We start from the raw sequence: 21086 nt of genomic DNA, 5'->3' as shown, positions 1-21086 counted from the left end.
TCCCAGGTGACACTAATTTTTAAGCAGTGGAGCACATTATACGAGCATTTCCATGAAGTGTAAAATACATGAAAATGAAAAAAAATATATTAGCTAATGTTTTCTTTTTAATTTAAAAAAAATCTGTTATAAAAGATAAAGAATTTATATTTGCAATGAAAACTGGATTTTTGTTTGTGATATGTAATTGCAAATAAGACCACTTGCATGTTTCATAAAAGTGACAATTATATATGTGTTAACAAGCATACATCTAATGACTTAACATGACACAGGTATTCAAACTGAACATAGGATGGGTGGTAGAGGATTTTGGGGGTGGGGAAAGGGGACTGAAACGGGACTTGAACCAGCAATTACCAGTCTCAAGTTCTATCGATATTTTTGTGTCTCTGCATATCTAATATCCACGTATTGATGAGACAGATATAGAAAGCAATAGCCAAAAAGGAACAGTTATTGTTAAGCACATGGAAAATGAGTGCCTAACATAAAGAGAAGACAGTGCAACAACAAAGTGGATTGCTACACAATAATAAGAGCTAACTAAACAATAAAAAGATCACCACAGAAAAAAGATAATCAAATGAAGGAAAACAGTAACAAGATAAAGCAAAAAAGGTCATACAATACAGAAAAAAGATAGCCAAATGAAGAAAAATGTTGGTAAACAAGGAGAGGGATCACCAAATGGGTAAAGATGTTTAAGTACATAAAACATGACAAAAATCAATGACGATGTAAAAAAGATTGTCAAGTAAGACAAACTGGTCTATCAAGGAGAAAAAAATTATTGCACAATAGAGAGAGAAGTCCTTTCAACAGCGGAAGTGAATGAATAAATCCTTTACGAAATTCTTACTGTGTCAGATTTGTCAGTCTCAAGCTCAAGACTGACAAATATTACAAAGCACCAAATCAGTGAGGAATTCATCAAGAATGTTGCTGTGAAAAACTACATGGTCTGGAAATGCATAACCAAAATTGAAACCAGACTGTGAAACAACGAAAAGATATAATCAAACAAAATATAAATCAACTTAAGACTGGAGGGGAGGGGGTAAGCTTGCTGGAAACAGACAAATGATCATTAAAGAAAAAAAATAGCAAACAAAGAAAGAGAATTACTAAATACAGGAACAAAAGTTGGTCAACACGCAAAAAAAACTATATAATTATTGTAATCACGTAATCTCTAATGGCTTCTATTTGGGTTCTTTGGCCCACGCATTTTTAACGATGTCCTGACAGCAATAGAAGGTGAACCTTTGACAATGCTAGCCACTCATGCTGGGGAAATGTCAGAAAAATCTTTAAACAAACATCAGTGGATGAACATTAAGATAGACATCAATATGCAATACATCATCCGGTGAACACAAAAGTCTCAACAATTTTGTAGTGCAATCTCTGAGCAACCTGATCGATAACTGAGGAAATAATATTCTTTTTGTTTTGGATGGTGCTTCTACCATGAGCTAGGAGATTACTAAATTTTTTGCCATATTGTGTCTTGCAGGCACAGGGAGAGCAGTCAATCAGTATTTAGCCATTGTCAAAATGAGTCAGCTTCAAATGACTGCGGTGGTACAAAATAAACGGTACTTGAGTACAGCTACTTCAGAATTTCGAAAAGTAAGCTGTCTCGGATGGAGGAACATGGAGGCTAAGAAACCATACTGAAGCACACTCCATGATGACAGTGATGGAAGGCCAAATTTAAAGTGGTGGGAAAGCAATGATCTGGACGGCATGAAAAGCCATGCTGAGCTGAGGCAAGAACTCCTTTGGGCATTTTGAAGACACAATAAACTGAATAGTTGCTGTACGGCATTTCTGAACTTTTATATGGCAAGATAATTCATCATTTCCTTTATAAGGTAATGTTAGCCCCCCCCTGTAAAATACAGTTGTGTAAGAGTATTTGTAATAACTGAGGACTGAATATTCTTTTTCCTTTTTTCACACTTAATAAACAAGAGTTCTGTATAAGAAAAACATTTGTGAGGGATATTTGCAATATCTTGAAAAACTTGATCGTGTCCCAGGAATGGTTTAGCAAAAACAATTTTCATGTGGCAATTAATGTTGCACGAAGTCAAACTGTCGATGTCAGTTGGGCACTGATACTGATAGTGTTAGGGAGTAGTATGTGGCAAAATACTCTGTACTGATTTCAGCACTGTGCGGGCTTAGCCGAGCAGTCTAAAGCGCTGCACTCACGGACTGTGCGGCTGGTCCCGTCGGAGGTTCGAGTCCTCCCTTAGGCATGGGTGTGTGTATTTGTCCTTAGGATAATTAAGGTTAAGTAGTGTGTAAGCTTAGGGACTGATGGCTTTAGCAGTTAAGTCCCATAAGATTTCACACAAATGTGAACATAATTGATTTCTGCAGGTATGTTTTCACTGTTGCTATGTTGCTGCAAATTATTTTTTAATGTTTTGTCTTATATCTTACATTTCATGCCACAGATCTGATGAAAGGGTCCCAAAAAGATGTCATACGATAATAAATACTATTATTTTGTGATCCAGGCTAGTATTTTCTCATTTAGTGCCAAATGGTCACAGGTTTCCTTTGAAACTTTTTGTCTAAACTGATACAATATGCAATTTCTATGTTACAACTAGTGTAAAAATTAGCTTTGTCAGTTGTTAAGCAATTACAGGGTGTATACATGGACAAGGAAAAAAAATTCCCGGATTTTTCCCGGTTAAAAATACACTTTCTACCGGGTGACAGTATATTTACCCTTATCAATCCTTTGAATGGTTAAGGTTTTATACAAGGGTGTACAATTTCCCAGCACTTTAGAAAACGAAACTCAGGGAAATGAACACGTTTTGGAAATATTTTTAATGTGCAGCAACATGTACGATGCGTATTTTCGCATTTAAAAGTATACATTGGAATTCCACCAAACACCGCATGTTACTTTCCAAATCATTGAAATCGAGATTTTGATGCGCTTTTGTAAGTCGTTCGTATCTCATGTCACGTGATCTCGCCAGCCAATGACAGCGGATATTCAGAGCAAAGGACACGTGATGTAGTCAGTCAACAGCAACATCACTATTAAGTAGCACAAACACACAAAAAGGGAAAGTTAATAGTTTAAATTAATATACATAGTATTGCTACAAGAAAAGCAAAGCTTTCACATGTACTGTTAATCTTTTTTGCGTGTGTTACACTTTAAGAAATATCACACCAATTTTCCAGTAAAATTTTTAATAATGACATAAATGTGTGATCTTCATGGTTCAAAATTCTTCTAAATGGCTCGTCATCAAAGAGTTGATTTTTAAATTAGAGTCAAATGTTCTGTGATTTAATAAATTCATGTTACATTCTCGCACAAAGTTCAACTTACGTAAAAGGATATTTACTTTAAAAGCAACGCTTTTCAAACCACTATCCACAATATTTTCCCGCGACCTGTTAGAAATAGGTTCGTTTCAGCAGTTGCCAGAGAGCTCAGATAATAGGCGACACCGCGCTTTGGTAGCTATCATGACGTAGGAAGCCCGTATGTACATACATGTAAAACATTGAATGATCATACATTATGTCATAAAAGAAACAAGACATCAGAGGATACTGCAAGAGCATCCGAATTTCGTGTATGATATAACTAAATGTGCACATTTAAAGTGCATACTTAAAGGCCACATTCGTAAGTCCAGATTCCCAATGAAGTAGACCTCGACCTAATATTAAGCTTTTCAGTGTGGTTTACGGGATTTAAATTTTCTTGGAGCACCAGTACTGTATTATATCATGTTTAGTTCTTTATTATGGCATAATGCCGTAAATGCTAGAAAATGAAAACGTGCACTTGAAATGCAGCAAACAGTTGAAACTAACCAGTACTGTGGAATTAAACATTTTGTTTCAAATACATTGACTGCCTCTGCAGAAAAGGTTAACAAAAGTCAATTTCTATAGCAAACAGACAAAAATAACTTCATTGTTCCACAAGGCGATTAATGCTTGACTGAACTAATGACATATTTCAGCATTCCGTAATTATGTGAATGTGTTTTAATTTACTTGATAGCTCCTGGCCACAAATATCCGTATTGTTTTCATTTGATGTGAGAGTAAACGAAGGGGAAAATGCAAATTCATTAAATGTAAACACGGGTCACTTGGAGACTACCCACTATAACTCAAGACTGCTTTGCGCATCAGCCTCGGATCTACGAACCGGGTCAATACTAAAAAAAATCAAATTTTCAAAATATGTTCATCTTGTAGTGCACATCTTTCTGAAAAGTCTGAAACATAAAACATATGTATTTGAGGAAATGTAAGACATATTATTTGGTCTTAAGTTTGCCCAAGTGCAGTGCCACGCCTCTTCATAAAGCATTTTTCTGCCGCACGTCCAAACTATATTCAGGAGAATGGAAATTGATATGTCCTGTGGTGCTTCTCCTGCTGCCAGTCGGCCGGTTTGACAGCCTGCCCCCCCTTAAAAAAATCTCGCAATTAATAGCGGATGGGATTATTTGTAATCGAGAGAACAAGAAGTCTTCAGAAAATCTGAACTCTTTATTGCCTATTAACTTGCTATTTTGTGTGACATAAAATTATATAAAACCAATACCGACAAGACATAATCAAGAAATTACACATTTTGTCAAAAATTCGCTCCTAGCATTTTTTTCTGTCTAATCTTGCTACAGCTTTACATGGTGTGCTTTCATTTCTGCGAAAGGCTCTATTACCTCATCAAAGTCCGTCAAACATTTTGCTACATGAAAAATCGAAATGTCGCTATCTAATACTGAAAAAGCTGTTAATACAAATAATACACAAGACTGGTGTGGGTTTCTCGATCTGATAACGTCTATTTTATCACTGTTTGCTGGATAAAACAAAATAGGCCTTTCTAATACCGCAGCAATTTTGTAACACACCAAATAAACGAGACTGTTTTGACACAAATGGCCACTTTTATAACACGACATAATATAATCCACAAAGTACCAATATCAAATGCGTATTAGGCCTACTACAAGCAAAAAGCTTTGTGTTAGAAAATAGTTTCACATTTCATTCATACGCACCAGCTTCTCAAGCATGAAATCGAAATTTTTATATAAATTTTGGAATCGTCTTATTCTTCCATAATTTGTGTGATCCCGTTTCTTCTCCTTCCTCGTTCTAACAAACAATCTTGTCATCACCAACTCTGTAGCTATTGCTGCCATTGTCAAAATTTGTTCGCTGATTAACTTCACTAACCCTGCCAGAACCACAGGTTTGTTATCCCGCGATTATTTTCTGTTCAGGCGTTATTATGTGTTTGAACAACACGTTTTCCACGTTACTTCCAGAATAGAAATTACGCGGCGGCTAGCCAGGGACTGTTCTACTGGTCCTCACAAGTGTAGCGATCTGGCCAAAAATTTTCTGTCAAAATTTCATGGTGTGGGTTCCTGTAGTCGTGTCCTAGTTCATAAACCACGGGCAATGTATGAGTGGCCAAGTAAGTGGTCGCAACAGTTGGGATACCAGTTACTTTGGAATAAGGCTGGGCATCTCGGACATATTCTGAGTCGTGGTCACCTTTGTGCTCATACGGCAAAGACTACCAAATCCACCGGTTAGTCCCTCAGCCGTTAGGGGTAAAACCCAATGGGACTCGGGGCAAGTAAGGCTAGCAACCTGCTTCCCTGGTACTTTAAATATGATGCTGGCAACAATCAGAGCAAAATGCCTCGGACCTTTGGAGGTGACGGAGTCCCACCTCTAACTGACAAACCAGGGACTCCTAAGGTACAACTTGGCAAACAAATTGTAATTAGATGGGGAGCGATTAATATTAATGGGGGCTACTCTGGGAAGAAGGTAGAGCTGGCAGAGGCTGCAAGAAAGATGGGGCTGGACGTGTTAGCTGTTAGTGACATTCGGGTAAGGGGTGAGAAAGAAGAGGAAGTGGGAGAATACAAGGTCTACCTGTCAGGAGTCAAAGCAGGAATAGCACAATGGGGTGTAGGGCTTTACATCAGGAAGGAAATGGAACCCAGCGTAGTTGCAATAAGGTATGTAAACGAACGACTGATGTGGATAGATTTGACAGTGTCTAGCAAGAAAATTAGGATTGTGTCAGTATATTCGCATTGTGAAGGGACAGATCAAGATAAGATGGATAGTTTTTATGAGGCACTCAGTGATGTAGTTGTTGGAGTAAAGGGCAAGGACAGTGTTCTGCTCAGGTGTGATTTTAATGCCAGGATTGGAAATCGAACAGAAGGGTATGAAAAGGTTATAGGTAAATTTGTAGAGGATATGGAAGCCAACAGGAATGGGAAACAACTCTTGGATTTCTGTGCCAGTATGGGCTTAGCAATCACAAACTCCTTTTTTTAAACATAAGAACATTCACCAGTATACTTGGGAAGGCAGGGGAACCAGATCTGTCACTGACTATATAATAACAGATCAGGAATTCAGGAAGGCTGTGAGGGACACATGTGTATTCAGGGGATTCTTTGATGACACTGATCATTATTTAATCTGCAGTGAAATTGGGATTGTGAGGCAGGAGGTCAGGTCCATATATAGGAGGATAAGAGTGGAGAAGCTTCAGGATAAGGAAATGAGGGACAAGTACATAACAGCGATCTCTGAAAGGTACCAGTTAGTTGAATGTAGTCAATTACAGTCATTGGAAAAGGAATGGACAAGGTACAGGGACACGGTACTAGAAGTGGCTAAAGAATGTCTTGGAACAGTAGTGTGTAAAAGTAGGATGAAGGAAACAGCTTGGTGCAATGACACAGTCAAGGCAGCCTGTAAAAGGAAAAAGAAGGTGCATCAAAAATGGCTACATACTAGAAATCTTGGGAAGACTTTGGAAACAGGTTGGAGACTATGGGTCAAGCTGCTGGAAAACCATTCTGGAGTGTAATAAGCAGTCTTCGAAAGAGAGGTAAGAAGGAAATGACAAGTATTTTGGACAGGTCAGGAAAACTGCTGGTGAATCCTGTGGATGCCTTTGGCAGATGGAGGGAATATTTTGAAGAGTTGATCAATGTAGGTGAAAACACAATCAGTAATGTCTCAGATTTGGAGGTAGAATGGGATAGGAATGATGACGGAAATAGGATCACATTTGAGGAAATGGAGAAAATGGTCAATAGATTGCAGTGCAATAAAGCAGCTGGGGAGGATGAAATTAAGTCAGAACTCATCAAATACAGTGGAATGTCAGGTCTTAAATGGTTACACAGGATAATTGAATTGGCCTGGGAGTCGGGACAGGTTCCATCAGACTGGACAAAAGCAGTAATCACACCAATCTTTAAACATGGAAACAGAAAAGATTGTAACAACTACAGAGGTATCTCTTTAATCAGCGTTGTGGATAAAATCTTCTCAGGAATTGTTGAAAGGAAAGTGCGAGTATTAGTTGACGACCAATTGGATGAAAATCAGTGTGGGTTTAGGCCTCTTAGAGGCTGTCAGGACCAGATCTTTAGCTTACGGCAAATAATGGAGAAGTGTTATGAGTGGAACAGGGAATTATATCTATGCTTTATAGATCTAGAAAAGGCATATGACTGGGTTCCTAGGTGGAAGTTATTGTCTGTTCTGGAATAGGAGGCAAACTTTTCCAAGCAATTAAAGGTCTTTACTTGGATAGTCAGGCAGCAGTTAGAGTTGACAGTAAATTGAGTTCTTGGTTCAGAGTAGTTTCAGGGGTAAAACAAGGCTGCAACCTGTCTCCATTGTTCTTCATATTATTTATGGATCATATGTTGAAAACAATAGACTGGCTGGGTGAGATTAAGATATGTGAACACAAAATAAGCAGTCTTGCATATGCGGATGACTTAGTTGTGATGGCAGATTCGAGTGAAAGTTTGCACAGTAATATTTCAGAGCTAGATCAGAAATGTAAGGACTATGTATGAAGATTAGCATCTCCAAAACGAAAGTAATGTCAGTGGGAAAGAAATATAAACGGATTGAGTGCCAAATAGGAGGAACAAAGTTAGAACAGGTGGACGGTTTGAAGTACTTAGGAAGCATATTCTCACAGGATGGCAACATAGTGAAAGAACTGGAAGCGAGGTGTAGCAAAGCTAATGCAGTGAGCGCTCAGCTACGATCTACTCTCTTCTGCAAGAAGGAAGTCAGTACCAAGACTAAGTTATCTATGCACCGTTCAATCTTTCGACCAACTTTGTTGTATGGGAGCGAAAGCTGGGTGGATTCAGGTTACCTTATCAACAAGGTTGAAGTTACGGATATGAAAGTAGCTAGGATGATTGCAGGTACTAGTAGATGGGAACAATGGCAGGAGGGTGTCCACAATGAGGAAATCAAAGAAAAACTGGGCATGAACTCTATAGATGTAGCAGTCAGGGCGAACAGGCCTAGATGGTGGAGTCATGTTACATGCATGGGAGAAGCAAGGTTACCCAAGAGACTCATGGGTTCAGCAGTAGAGGATAGGAGGAATCGGGGCAGACCAAGACGGTACCTGGATTCGGTTAAGAATGATTTTGAAGTAATAGGTTTAGCATCAGAAGAGGCACCACTGTTAGCTACTTCACGATTGATTTGGATAGAAATTTTGAACTAATTCTGTCATGGAGGAATTTTATAAGGGGGGCTATGCTCCAGCCTGGACGCTGAAAGGCATAATCAGTCTTAAATAATGATGATGATGATGATGATTTCATTTTCTTGGATACACCAAGAAGATAATACGTAATCTTGCTCACCTGTTATTCCTGTCAATCGTTTATTTCCATTCTGGTAGTCAGAACCTATGGATTTCACTAGTAATTATAACAATGCTGATCATTTGCAAACCCAATCAACCACATAATCAGACAGCGATTGGTATTCATCCGTTCGGTTTTACTCCCTCAAGCTCGTATAGCCCCGTCCCCTTTTGTCTGCGGAAAGTTTATTTCTAGGTGCAACGAGGATTCTCCTGACAGAGAGATCACGTACACTATGCATGCATTCATTCAAAAGTCAACTTATGATTCATTCAGAAATCAACTTAAAATGTGTTCAAAAATGTTCAGAAACCAACAGGGGAGCGTTTCAAAATCATATGAATAATCGATAGACAAACATGGCCTGGATGCTAAGCACTTTGTGAAACAAGTTTTGTTCCTCAAGAATATGAATTTGGCACCCCCTTTCCCCGATAGCATCTATCTGCTTGCTGCGACTGCTTGCACAGCCAACAGCCACATGCCTGTTGCGAGAAGCGGAAGAAACTACTACTCAAACGTGACAACTGCGCATGCGCATGAGCCCGCGCATAACTGCTAAAACAAATGGAACGTAAACAGTTGCGACTTCACGCTCATTGGAGGCAATCTGTTGTTATGAAGCACTGCATAATCTTCCTAAAGCCTTTGACACATTTTGATGTTGGCAGACGCTTGCATGAGCACTGTGTGTCCTCATTGTATATGGTGCATTTTCTTTGCAATTTAAGTTATTTTAGTTTTTTTCTCTCATTTATGTTATATTGTTGAAGTATTATTCTGCAGTTGCAGAATACAGTAATATCCTTTGTTAGAGTATCGGTTCATACAATTCAAAATTACAAAAATTTAACTGAAAACTAAAACAATGAAGAATTCCCGAAATTAAAAATATCCTGGGTTTCACCCAGTTTTCTCCCGGAAGAAAATATTCCCGGGTTTGTCCCGGATCTCCCGGTTGTCCCAGGTCGTATACACCCTGAATTAAAATTAAACAACGAGAGCCACAAACAACAGTAGTATTATCTTGATTGCCTTAGTAAAAGAAACGTTCCTATTTGTTGCTACTTCACGATTGATTTGGATAGAAATTTTGAACTAATTCTGTCATTTTATTGGTATGTTGATGTTTAGCCAATGAAAGAGATCTGGTATTGATATAGAGATAGGGAGCTACTGCTTCCCATAGTTAGTTAATTTAGAACTTGCCACTTTCAAATTTCATTCTGGAAGTAACTATACTGAAGTTCAGTTTCGTGTTGGATAGCTGTGTACCTTAATACACGCTGAAGCGCCAAAGAAACTGGTATAGGCATGCATATTCAAATACACAGATAAGTAAACAGGCATAATACGGCACTGTGGTCAGCAATGCCTATATAACACAACAAGTGTCTGGTGCAGTTGTTAGTTCAATTACTGCAGCTACAATGGCAGTTTATCAAGATTAAAGAGAGTTTGAACATGGCATTATAGTTGGCACACGAGCGATGTGACACAGCATCTCTGAGGTAGTGATGAAATTGGGAGTGTACTGTGAATATCCGGAATCCAGTAAAACATCAAATCTCTAACATCACAACGACCAGAAAAAGATCCTGCAATAACGGGCCCAACGATGACTGAAGAGAATCATTCAATGTGACGCAAGTGCAACACTTCTGCAAATTGCTGCAGTTTTCAATGCCGGGCCATCAACAAGTCTCAGTTTACGAACCATTCAAGAAAACATTGTTGATATTGGCCGAAAGCCAATTTGTGTGCCATTGATGACTGCACTACACAAATCTTTACGACTCGCCTGGGCTCGTCAACCCAACAGCAGACTGTTTACGACTGGAAATATGTTGCCTGGTCAGACGAGTCTCATTTCAAGCTGTGTCAAGCGGATGGACGTGTCTGGGTATGGATGTGCATGGGCGCAGAGACAGCAGGGAACTGTTCAATCTAGTGGAGGCGCTTTAATGGTGTGGAGCGTGTGCATTGGAATGATATGGAACCCCTGATGCATCTAGAAATGACTAACAGGTGACACCTACATAAGAGTCCTGTCTGATCACCTGCATCCATTTATGTCCATTGTGCATTCCGACGGACTTGGGCAATTCCAGCAGGACAATGCGACACCCCACACATCCAGAATTGATACAGAGTGGCTCCAGGAACACTCTTTTGGGTTTAAACATTTTCGCTGGCCACCCAACTCCACAGTCATGAACATTATTGAGCATATCAGAGATGGCTTACAACATGCTGTTCAGAAGAAATCTTCACTCCCTTGCACTCTTATAGATTTACGGCCAACCCTGCAGGATTCATGGTGTCAATTCCCTCCAGCACTACTTCAGACATTAGTCGAGTCTATGCCACATCATGTTACGGTACTTCTGCATGCTTGCAGTGGCCTTACACGATATTAAGCAGGTGTAGCTGTTTCTTTGGCTCTTCAGTGTAGTTGCAGTTGCAGTTTAATGATACTTTACCATTAACTTTACAATATCAGAGCTTGTTATGTCAAATGGTAGGTCAGTTTGAACTACATAATTAATTTTATGCTACAAATATATAATGACCATTGCGATTAATTACGCTGAATGGATATCCTGCATTAAGCCTAACCTCAGACATGTCACAACGTAAGGAGACACAAAAAAACTTATATCCAGGTTGTTACACCTTTATAGAAAAAAAATGATCCAAAGAAATACTCACAATGGCCTGTTATTTTCCTTCATTTTACGTTTATTTTCTTTACTGGCATCTGAGTCGTCATCATTCACACAAATTCCATTTTCAGTGCTTTCTAATGTTGTATTTTGTGCACATGCAGATATAGAAGATTCATCAAAGCCCAGATCAAAACCAAGTTCTTCTCGAGACAGCTCCGACATATAAACCAGGACACTTCTAAGAGGCTTTAACTTATCAGGGCTCATCATTTTTACACCAACATGCAATAACTTTTTTGCAGCTTTATAATATATAGTATCTGGGTGGTTGTAAACCATAGCATTATTGCACATTAGTTTGAAGTCCTCCTGCAAATAAAGGAGATTATTACTTTAATTTCAAACAATGGAAAATACAGGATGGAATAATGACAATATTATGAAAAATATAGACTACTACTCACCATATAGTGGAGATACTGAGCCGCAGGCAGACAACAAGAAAAAGATTGCTAACAAGTTATGCTTTTGGGTAAAACACAGTTTTCTGCTTTAGACAAATAACACACACATTCATGAAAACATGGCTCTCATTCACGTGACCATTGTCACTGGCAGCTGAGGCCAGACTGCAAGCATAATGAGAGAAACAATCTTGGTGGTGGGGCTAACAAGAAGGCTGTGGTGGCGAGGGGGAGGGATAGCAGAGTAGGAGTGGGGGATGGTAAAGTGCTATCCCTTTCCCTCCCTGTCACAGCCTCCTCCTTATCCCCATCCCCCAAACTGCTTCTCCGATCATGCACTGCGGTTCAATCTCGCCTGAGCTGTCACTAACAGTGGTCATTATGAGTGTGAGTTGCATTTTTGTGAATGTGTGTCTTATTTGTCTAAAGTAGAAAAAGGCTTTCTGGCCAAAAGTGTAATTTGTTAGCTTTTTCTGTTGTGCCTGTCTGTGATTCAGCATCTCCACTATACAGTGAGTAGCAATCTACCTGTTTTATAATACCAACATTACTTTAATTTCTGAGATTCCTTTAAAAAAAAAAAAAGTATTTAAAATATGTAAAATATGTTAGATCGTATCAGAATTTCAATACACACACAAAAAATTACTACTTTGAATTACTGTGACTGTTCTACCCTACCTATTTAATAAAACAAAACACAGATCAACCAAACAAAGAAAGAATTTTTTTTTTAAAAATGCCTAGTAAAATTAAAAAATTATGTTTATTACATGATCTACTTCATTTCAAGCTACACTAGGTCACATTGAGTTTTGACAATTTCAGTTGATAAATGTATCATCTTTCTAATATTTTTTAATGCAGTCCACCGCCACACTTATTTTTACACAGATCTCCACATTCATTCTTAACTTAATCTTCAGATTCATCATGTTCACGAAACAGCCAGTCAGTTTTATGTGCTGTGTACAGTATACATAAATCAATAATGTACATAGAATATAATGGCAGGATTCTTAAACGAGTGGAGGGATGCACATGAGGAGGTGCAGTCCTCTGTGTATGGTACATCAAGATCATGAAGTCATTTTGCTTAACACAAAATCAGAATAGAATAAAATTTTGCAGCTCACTCCTTTATGTGAGAATTCAGTCCTGCGTCTTGAGAGAAGCAGCACACTCAAGAAGCAAAACAATAAACTATGTTCAAGACATTAACAATCTGACTTTGTATAGCATTCTTAATTATATTTTAAAACTTCGAGTGCATGCTAAAAAGTAATGCACCCAAATTTTTTACGTGAAAATTGTTAGGGCTTTATACATAAAACAAACATAATTAATGTTCTACATCTTTATTCTACATGTCTACAGGGTGGTCCATTGATAGTGACCGGGCCAAATATCTCACGAAATAAGCATCAAACGAAAAAACTACAAAGAATGAAAATCGTTTAGCTTGAAGAGAGAAACCAGATGGCACTATGGTTGGCCTGCTAGATGGCACTGCCATAGGTCAAACGGATATCAACTGCGTTTTTCTAAAATAAGGACCCCCATTTTTTATTACATATTCATGTAGTACTTAAAGAAATATGAATGTTTTAGTTGGATCACTTTTTTCGCTTTGTGACAGATGGCGCTGTAATAGTCACAAAAGTACATCGTATCACGTAACATTCCACCAGAGCGGATGGCATTTGCTTCGTGATACATTTCCCGTGTTAAAATGGACCATTTACCAATTGTGAAAAAGGTCAATACCGCATCGATGTATGGCTATTGTGATCAATATGCCCAACAGGCCTGTGCTATGTATGCTGCTCGGTATCCTGGACGACATCATCCAAGTGCCGGACCGTTCGCCCGATACTTACGTTATTTTAAGGAAACCACGACCTACAACAAATGATGATGCCCAAGTAGGTGTTTTAGCTGCTGTTGCGGCTCATCCGCACATCTGTAGCAGACAAATTGAACGAGAATCAGGAATCTCAAAAATGTTGGTGTTGAGAATGCTACGTCAACATTGACTGCAACCGTACCATATTTCTATGCACCAGAAATTGCATGGCGACAACTTTGAACGTCGTGTACAGTTCTTCCACTGGGCACAAGAGAAATTACGGGACGAAGATAGATTTTTTGCATGCGTTCTATTTAGCGACAAAGTGTTATTCACCAACAGCGGTAACGTAAACCAAAGTGGAACATCAGCGACCTTGGCAGGTTAATGTATGGTGCAGCATTATGGGAGCAAGGATAATTGGCCCCCATTTTATCGATGGCAATCTAAGTGGTGCAATGTATGCCGATTTCCTACGTAATGTTCTACCGATGTTACCACAAGATGTTTCACTGCATGACAGAATGGCGATGTACTTCCAACATGATGGATGTGCTGCACATAGCTCGCGTGCGGTTGAAGCGGTATTGAATAGCATATTTCATATTTCATGACAGGTGGATTGGTCGTCAAAGCACCGTACCGTGGCCTGCACGTTCTCCGGATCTGATGTCCCCGGATTTCTTTCTGTGGGGAAAGTTGAAGGACATTTGCTATCGTGATCCACCAACAACGCCTGGGACAACATGCGCCAGTGCATTGTCAATGCATGTGCGAACATTACGGAAGGCGAACTACTTGCTGTTGAGACAAATGTCGTTACAAGTAAGGCCAAATGCATTGCGGTTGATGAGCATCATTTTGAGCATTTATTGCATTAATGTGGTATTTACAGGTAATCACGCTACAACAGCATGCATTCTCAGAAATAATAATCTCACAAAGGTACATGTACCACATTGGAACAACCGAAATAAAATGTTCAAACGTACCTACATTCTGTATTTTAATTTAAAAAACCTACCTATTACCAACTGTTCATATAAAATTGTGAGTCATATGTTAGTGATTATTAGAGAGCACCACAAAGCAAAAAACGTGGTCCAACTAAAACATTCATATTTCCTTATGTACTACATGATATGTAATACAAAAAAAGGGGGTTTCCTATTTCTAAAAATGCAGTTGATATCCGTTTGACCTATGGCAATGCCATCTAGCGGGCCAACCATAGCGCCATCTGGTTTCCCCCTGCAAGCTAGACAAGTTTCGTTCTTTGTAGTTTTTTTGTTTGACGCTTATTTTGAGAGATATTTGGACCGGCCACGATCAATGGACTACCCTGTATATATTTGCATCCTCTGTCACTAGAGGGCTCTGAATTGTATTGCGTAATATGGCTGTATGTAACATAACTATGTCGGCTTGTGGGAAACGACACGCTACAATTGAGTTTCGAGTTCTAAAGAGTTTGTCATCCAGTTTTCTTGTTCCCAAAACTTAAAGAATACCTCCAACGACTTCACTTCGATTTTGATAAGGTGGTGCAAGTAGGGGCAAGGTTGTAAATCCATCAACAATGTCAATTATTCTATAGCGATGTTATCAATGAACTGCTCTCTCAGTGGGAGGAATCTGTTCATTGCCAGAGTGATTATGTTGAGAAATAAATAAGTAGACATGAAGAGTAAACATATGTAGACTGTTAATAATATTTGTTTCACTTCAAAAGCTTTAACAGATTTCAAATAAAAACATTTGGAAGCATTATTTTTCAGAATGCTCTCACATACTATGACAGTTAAGCAGAAGCTGAGAAAACTTGGACTGAAGGTTAAGATTTTGCTCATAAGTCACGCATCATGCTAGTAAATGCCAAATGACACCTCTTTTGATATAAGGAGCGTAAATATTGGACAACTGAACAGTGGAAAAACATAGTGTGGAGTGACGAATCACAGTACGCAATGTGGCGATCCGATGGCAGGGTATGGGTATGGCAAATGACCGGTAAACGTCATCTGCTAGTGTGTATAGTGCCAACAGTAAAATTCGGAGGCAGTTGTCTTACGATGTGGTCGTGTTTTTCATGGAAGGGGCTTGCTCCCCTTGTTGTTTTGTGTGGCACTAATCACAGTACAGGTCTACAATGAGGTATTAAGTACCTTCTTGCTTCCCACCATTGAAAAGCAATTCGGGGATGGCGACTGCATCTTTCAACACGATTGAGCAACTGTTCATAATGCACAGCCTGTAATGGACTGACCTGCACACAGTCCTGACCTGAGTCCTATAGAACATCTTTGGGATGTTTTGGAAACGCCGACTTCGAGCCAGGCCTCACTGACCAACATCGATATCTCTCCTCAGTGCAGCACACCGATAAGAATGGGCTGCCATTCCCTAAGAAACCTTTCAGCACCTGATTGAGAGTGGAAGCTGTCATCAAGGCTATGGTAGGGCCAACACCATACTGAATTCCAGCATTACCGATGGAGGGTGCCATGAAATTTTAAGTCCTTTTCAGCCAGGTGTCCGAATACTTTTGATCACATTGTGTATAAAATTGACATCTGCCTAACTGCACTGCTACTATGTATTTGGCTTCAATAGAGTATTTTATGCCCAATTCCAATTACTGCACATAATTTGTGCGGTTCGGAGGAAGGAACTCAACATTTACATTCAGATAGGTTTCCTTGGGACGTACAAAGCATCAGGCAATAAGAAAGAAGTTTCATGCCTGCTACGCCCATTTTGGCATTTAAATGCCTGAAAAATATCGTAAAGGTTTCTGACGTCATCCAGGCACTGCTGTTGTAAGTGCAAACTAGGTTTTTATGTTTTTCAAACAAATGGGAATTTTAAAATTTCCTAGTATTAGTTGAGGGAAACTTTCACTTCCATCATTATTAACACATAACAGTGTCGTCTTGTTTTCTTTACCTTTTTTTTTTTATCTCAGTGGCATTTTTCTCTCTTCATGGAATATGATTTTGCAGGAAGTAAATTATAAAAGACATCAGTTTCACCAGAATTGAAAATGTCTCTGTGCTAGTAATCCTGTATCAGTTATGGTGATGCAATGTTCTTCCAGTAGTTTACACTTTCTATGAGCACAGCCTATTCTAACTCCATACACAATAAGAAACATGGCTATAAGAAACTAACAACCTTTGAGTCACGGTGTGACAGCATAACGAAGACCGAACCTAATCCTTTAGTAACTTGTACAATGGAGACAGGCCAAATCTGGTACAAGACAATGTAAATGGTACCCCCCTGCGAGGGGCCACTGGCTTCCAGCCGCAGGTGAATGAGGCGCTGTCTATGTTCGGCAACCTCCGATGGAATGCCTGAAGCTGCTGAACATTGAGCTACTTGAAGGAGGCGTGCGCCACAGCCATAGTGGCAGAGGTGTAGTAATGTATGAGACTACACTCCTTCCTCCTTGAGAGGAAGATTCCCCACGTGCTGGCTCTTCTGCAATGCTCTGATGGTTGATACGTCCACGGTGTTGTATGCTACTGTCCTGGACGTGAACAGCTCCACACTACATGAATGTGCTTTAGGAGCAGAAGTAGTGTGTGTGGGCATGCATTTCTTCCTTTCCCTACTGGAGAGCAGGCAGAGGACTCTCCCTACTCATAGGCAGTGGGCGTGGTGGCGTCGGACATGGTGGCAGAGGCTAGGAGCTGCGATGCACAGAAACAATGTCGAAGGGGTCGGCAGGGGGCAGCAGGAAAGCCAGTGCCGAGTCAGTGGAGGAGGTGCCCTAATTGGCGTAGAAGGTGCCCATAAGTGGCTAGACAGCCAGCAGAGCAGCAGGAGATCAAATCAGGAAGGTGGGTGTGTGTGGTGTGGGCAGCATGCTGCCCACAGTGAACGGCTATGCCAACAAAAGAGGCACTGGTATGGTGGGACTGCCTTGAGATGTCAGTGCCCAACAAAGGGTGCAGGAGAGTGGAGTGGTGCACCACAGGGCACTCAACAAGCACACTGAACACATGGTGCCCACACTGACTGTGGATGATGCCAGAAAGCCAATGAGCATATTGTCCAAACCTTCAAAGCCAGCTCGGAGTGCTAGGTGCAAATAGAGATGATGGTGCTACTGCAGGTTGCCTGTCTGGAAGTACGAAGTAGAAGATGGACCAGCTTCTGTGGCTGCTGGCCATCCAATAGTTTGGTCAAGCTCTTATCCTGATTGGAGTCCTCCTGTAAGAACTGAGAAAGAACGTAAGGGCCTCTTCTGTTGGGAATTCCACATACTTCTGTATTTGCGTTTTCACCCACCTGAGTAGCTCTGCCTCGCCATGGGATTAGAGATGAAAAGCCATGGTGTGGCAGATGACATTGTGGGAGGAAAAATCTTTAAAGGATTTGCCACAAATTGTGGACCATTGTCTGAAACTACCACAAAAGGCAGGGCTTTGATATAAAATAACTGATGACTGAGCCTTGTCCATCACTTCTGCCATAGTGGACAGACAACACAAGGTAGTGGGGGGTCCAGCAAAATCTATATGGGGAAATTAGCGCATCATGCCACCTGTTGATTGGAAAAATGGCAGCAAGCTGCAACAAGGCACTTCACTTCATGGTCAATACCAGGCCAGAACATGTGCCTACATGCAAACTGTATAGTGTGGGAGGTTTCCCAAAGACCTTTATGTAACATGGCGAGAGCCTCCCAGCACAGCAGCAGGGGAATCACAACACAAGGAGTTTTCCCTTCCATCAACAAAAGAATTAGACTAACCAACAAGGAAAAGACGATCAGGAAATAGTAGAAGTTCTGCAATGGGTCAGACCACCTACGTCATATCATGCGCAAGTTGTTTAACCCTCGAGCAAGTGCACCCATTTTTCGTAACACGAGTGGGCATGTGGAATACTTTGCACACATGAAAAGAACAACTGCCTTAATGTTAGCATGGTAAACATGTTTGGGCAAATTCACAATTTAATCTTAGTTTAATTAAATAATGATACAATAAACTTACAAATTTATGAACTAAAGCTCCGTTTAACCACACAATAATGAAATAAACATTCATTATATTTTTTGGTTGCCATGGACTGGTGTTCCCCACTGTAATGATAACTCGAAGAAATACACTGTAGTTGCTTCAGATCCCAGCCAATTGCTTATTTAATTACTAATTATGTTGTAGAAAACTGCCTCATTGTGGGAGTGTGCTGTCAGCTTGTGATCCGGGTAATTTTCTTGGGTGGAATGAAAATTTTCCCTCACTTAGCTTTATTTTACATTACTGCTGTTCATTTAGGAAACATAGCTGAAGCAATAGCAAAGTAATAGCTGAAGCAATCAAAAATGTATTTGTGGCTGGAGTCCTTTATACATAGGTGCGCCCACTTCAGCGTTAAGCACTGGGTCTGCAGCAACCTCTGACGTATTCCTGAAGCTGGTAATGGGGAAACCATAAATGGCCTGTCATTCTTCTGTGTCAAGTTGAAAACACAACAGTTCTTCCTGATTAAACAACAGATCAGACGATGTATCTACATTTGTGTGATGTGATGTAGGTCACAAATGGATCTCCTGATTGTACCCTGACAAAAATAAGATCCAAAGCTGAAGGTGATTAGTGGCTTTAGCATGTAAAGCAGCTGAAGGATGAAACAAGGAAACTAAAGGCTCATGATATGTGATTAAGTGGTATTTCATATTGTCACAGAAGAAGCTGAATAGCACCATGGTGTAGTTGTTATGATACTGAAGTGTTGCATGGAGGGTCGTGAGTTCAAAAATCACCTGGACTGTAAAATTTTAATTTCTATATTTGGTTCAAGTACATTCTTGAAGTATCCAAAAATGTCAAGAATCATTGTACTGGAATGTTCTGTAGCTGTATATATACTGTAAGTGTTCTGGCCGGAGGCAGTTCGCTCCGCACTCTTGTATGTGCAAGTGCTGAATAAACCTTCATTAAGAGAAGTTAGTGTTCGTCATTCATCTAATTACATCTTCTTCTACGTGATATTATTCTGGTGGAGACTCTGGGTATTGGAACTTGTGACAGCGCACATTAGCGACGACAAAATGGCTCCCATCAGGCCACGACAGAGCTGCTGTTTACTTGGTGAGAAATCAGAGTTCGAGCCATATTCAACAGATCACAATCTAACGGAGACAGAAGAAGAAGAAGAAGAAGAAGAAGAAGGGGATGTTATGATGACAGCAACTGTGTGCCATCACGTGAGACATCCTTCTGGGTCCTCTGGTGACGATGGCGAAGATCCAAAACAAGTACCTGAAGGTATATGAGCATATAGCCAAATTTAACAAATGGGATGATGCTGTGTGTGTGGCTAACGTATTCTTCTACTTGGAGGGCACAGCCAAGCAATGGTATGAGAACAACGAGGAGAAGCTCACAAGCTGGGAAGTATTCCAGGTGGAACTGCGCAAGTATTTCGGTGACACACAATGACAGAAGTGCAAGGCTGAAGATAAACTAAAGTGCAGGGCACAGCGTCTAGAAGAAACTACAGCATCCTACATTCAAGACCTCTTGGAGCTGTGTAATATAGTGGATCCTAGAATGAAGGAAGAAGATAAAGTTGTACATCTCACGAAGAGTGTTGCTGAGGACACGTATCAAGCCCTACTCCTGAAGCAGGTTTCAACAGCAGACGACTTCATAAAATGGTTCCAGTATATCGAGACAATGCATCAAAACAGAATTACACGCAAGAAGTTTGAAAACTTCCAAATATTGTATCGATGTCTATGATGGAGGAAGGAAATGATTTCACAAGTGCTCTTCGTCAGATAGTGAGAGAGGAAGTTCAGAAGACACTTGGATTGCATGGCGAGCAAAAATCCAAAACGCTTCAAGAGGTCATAAAGGAGGAAGTGGAACAGACATTGAACCCAATCTCCCATCCTTCATTTCCCTTGAAAACGGCGAAAAATTAGAGACCCAGGCGAAGTTAAGTTTCTACAATGCTGCATTAGGAACCTGTTTGGGCTCCAAGGAAGACTGACATCTGGAGTACCCACAATAACCAACCAGTATGTTTCCACTGCACACGACCGGGACATGTGGTGTGCTATTGTCGAGAAAGGCGGCGGATATTTGATGACACCCGCCCCAGAAGTCAGCAGACCAATCTTAGCCGACGCCAACTCCGGGACGACGAAGATGAACAAGCAGAGCCCATGGTCCTCACCAGTGGTCCTTGTCAGGAAGAAGGATGACAGTTGGTGCTTTTGTGTTGATTACAGAAAACTTAATAAGGCAACTATAAAGAACATTTACCCTCTTCCACGAATTGACGATACACTAGATAGGCCCCTTCAGACAAAGTTTCTCTCACCCTGGACATG

The 21086-nt window shown here is 40.2% G+C and overlaps 1 protein-coding gene across 4 annotated transcripts in view; it reads right to left on the bottom strand.

The window, feature by feature from the left end:
• LOC126271901 (bromodomain-containing protein 7) overlaps positions 1-21086 on the bottom strand; it is a 133861-nt gene that overhangs the window by 67009 nt on the left and 45766 nt on the right. For all 4 annotated transcript variants that reach the window (XM_049974285.1, XM_049974283.1, XM_049974286.1 and 1 more), the window contains one exon: positions 11460-11785. In XM_049974285.1, coding sequence (XP_049830242.1) covers positions 11460-11785 — 326 coding nt within the window. The remainder of the gene's footprint in view (positions 1-11459; positions 11786-21086) is intronic.

This window comes from Schistocerca gregaria, chromosome 5 (genome assembly GCF_023897955.1).
Source record: "Schistocerca gregaria isolate iqSchGreg1 chromosome 5, iqSchGreg1.2, whole genome shotgun sequence".
Taxonomy (NCBI): Eukaryota; Metazoa; Arthropoda; class Insecta; order Orthoptera; family Acrididae; genus Schistocerca; species Schistocerca gregaria.
The sequence above is the reverse complement of the archived record's forward strand: the minus strand, read 5'-3'. Positions and strand labels throughout refer to the sequence as shown.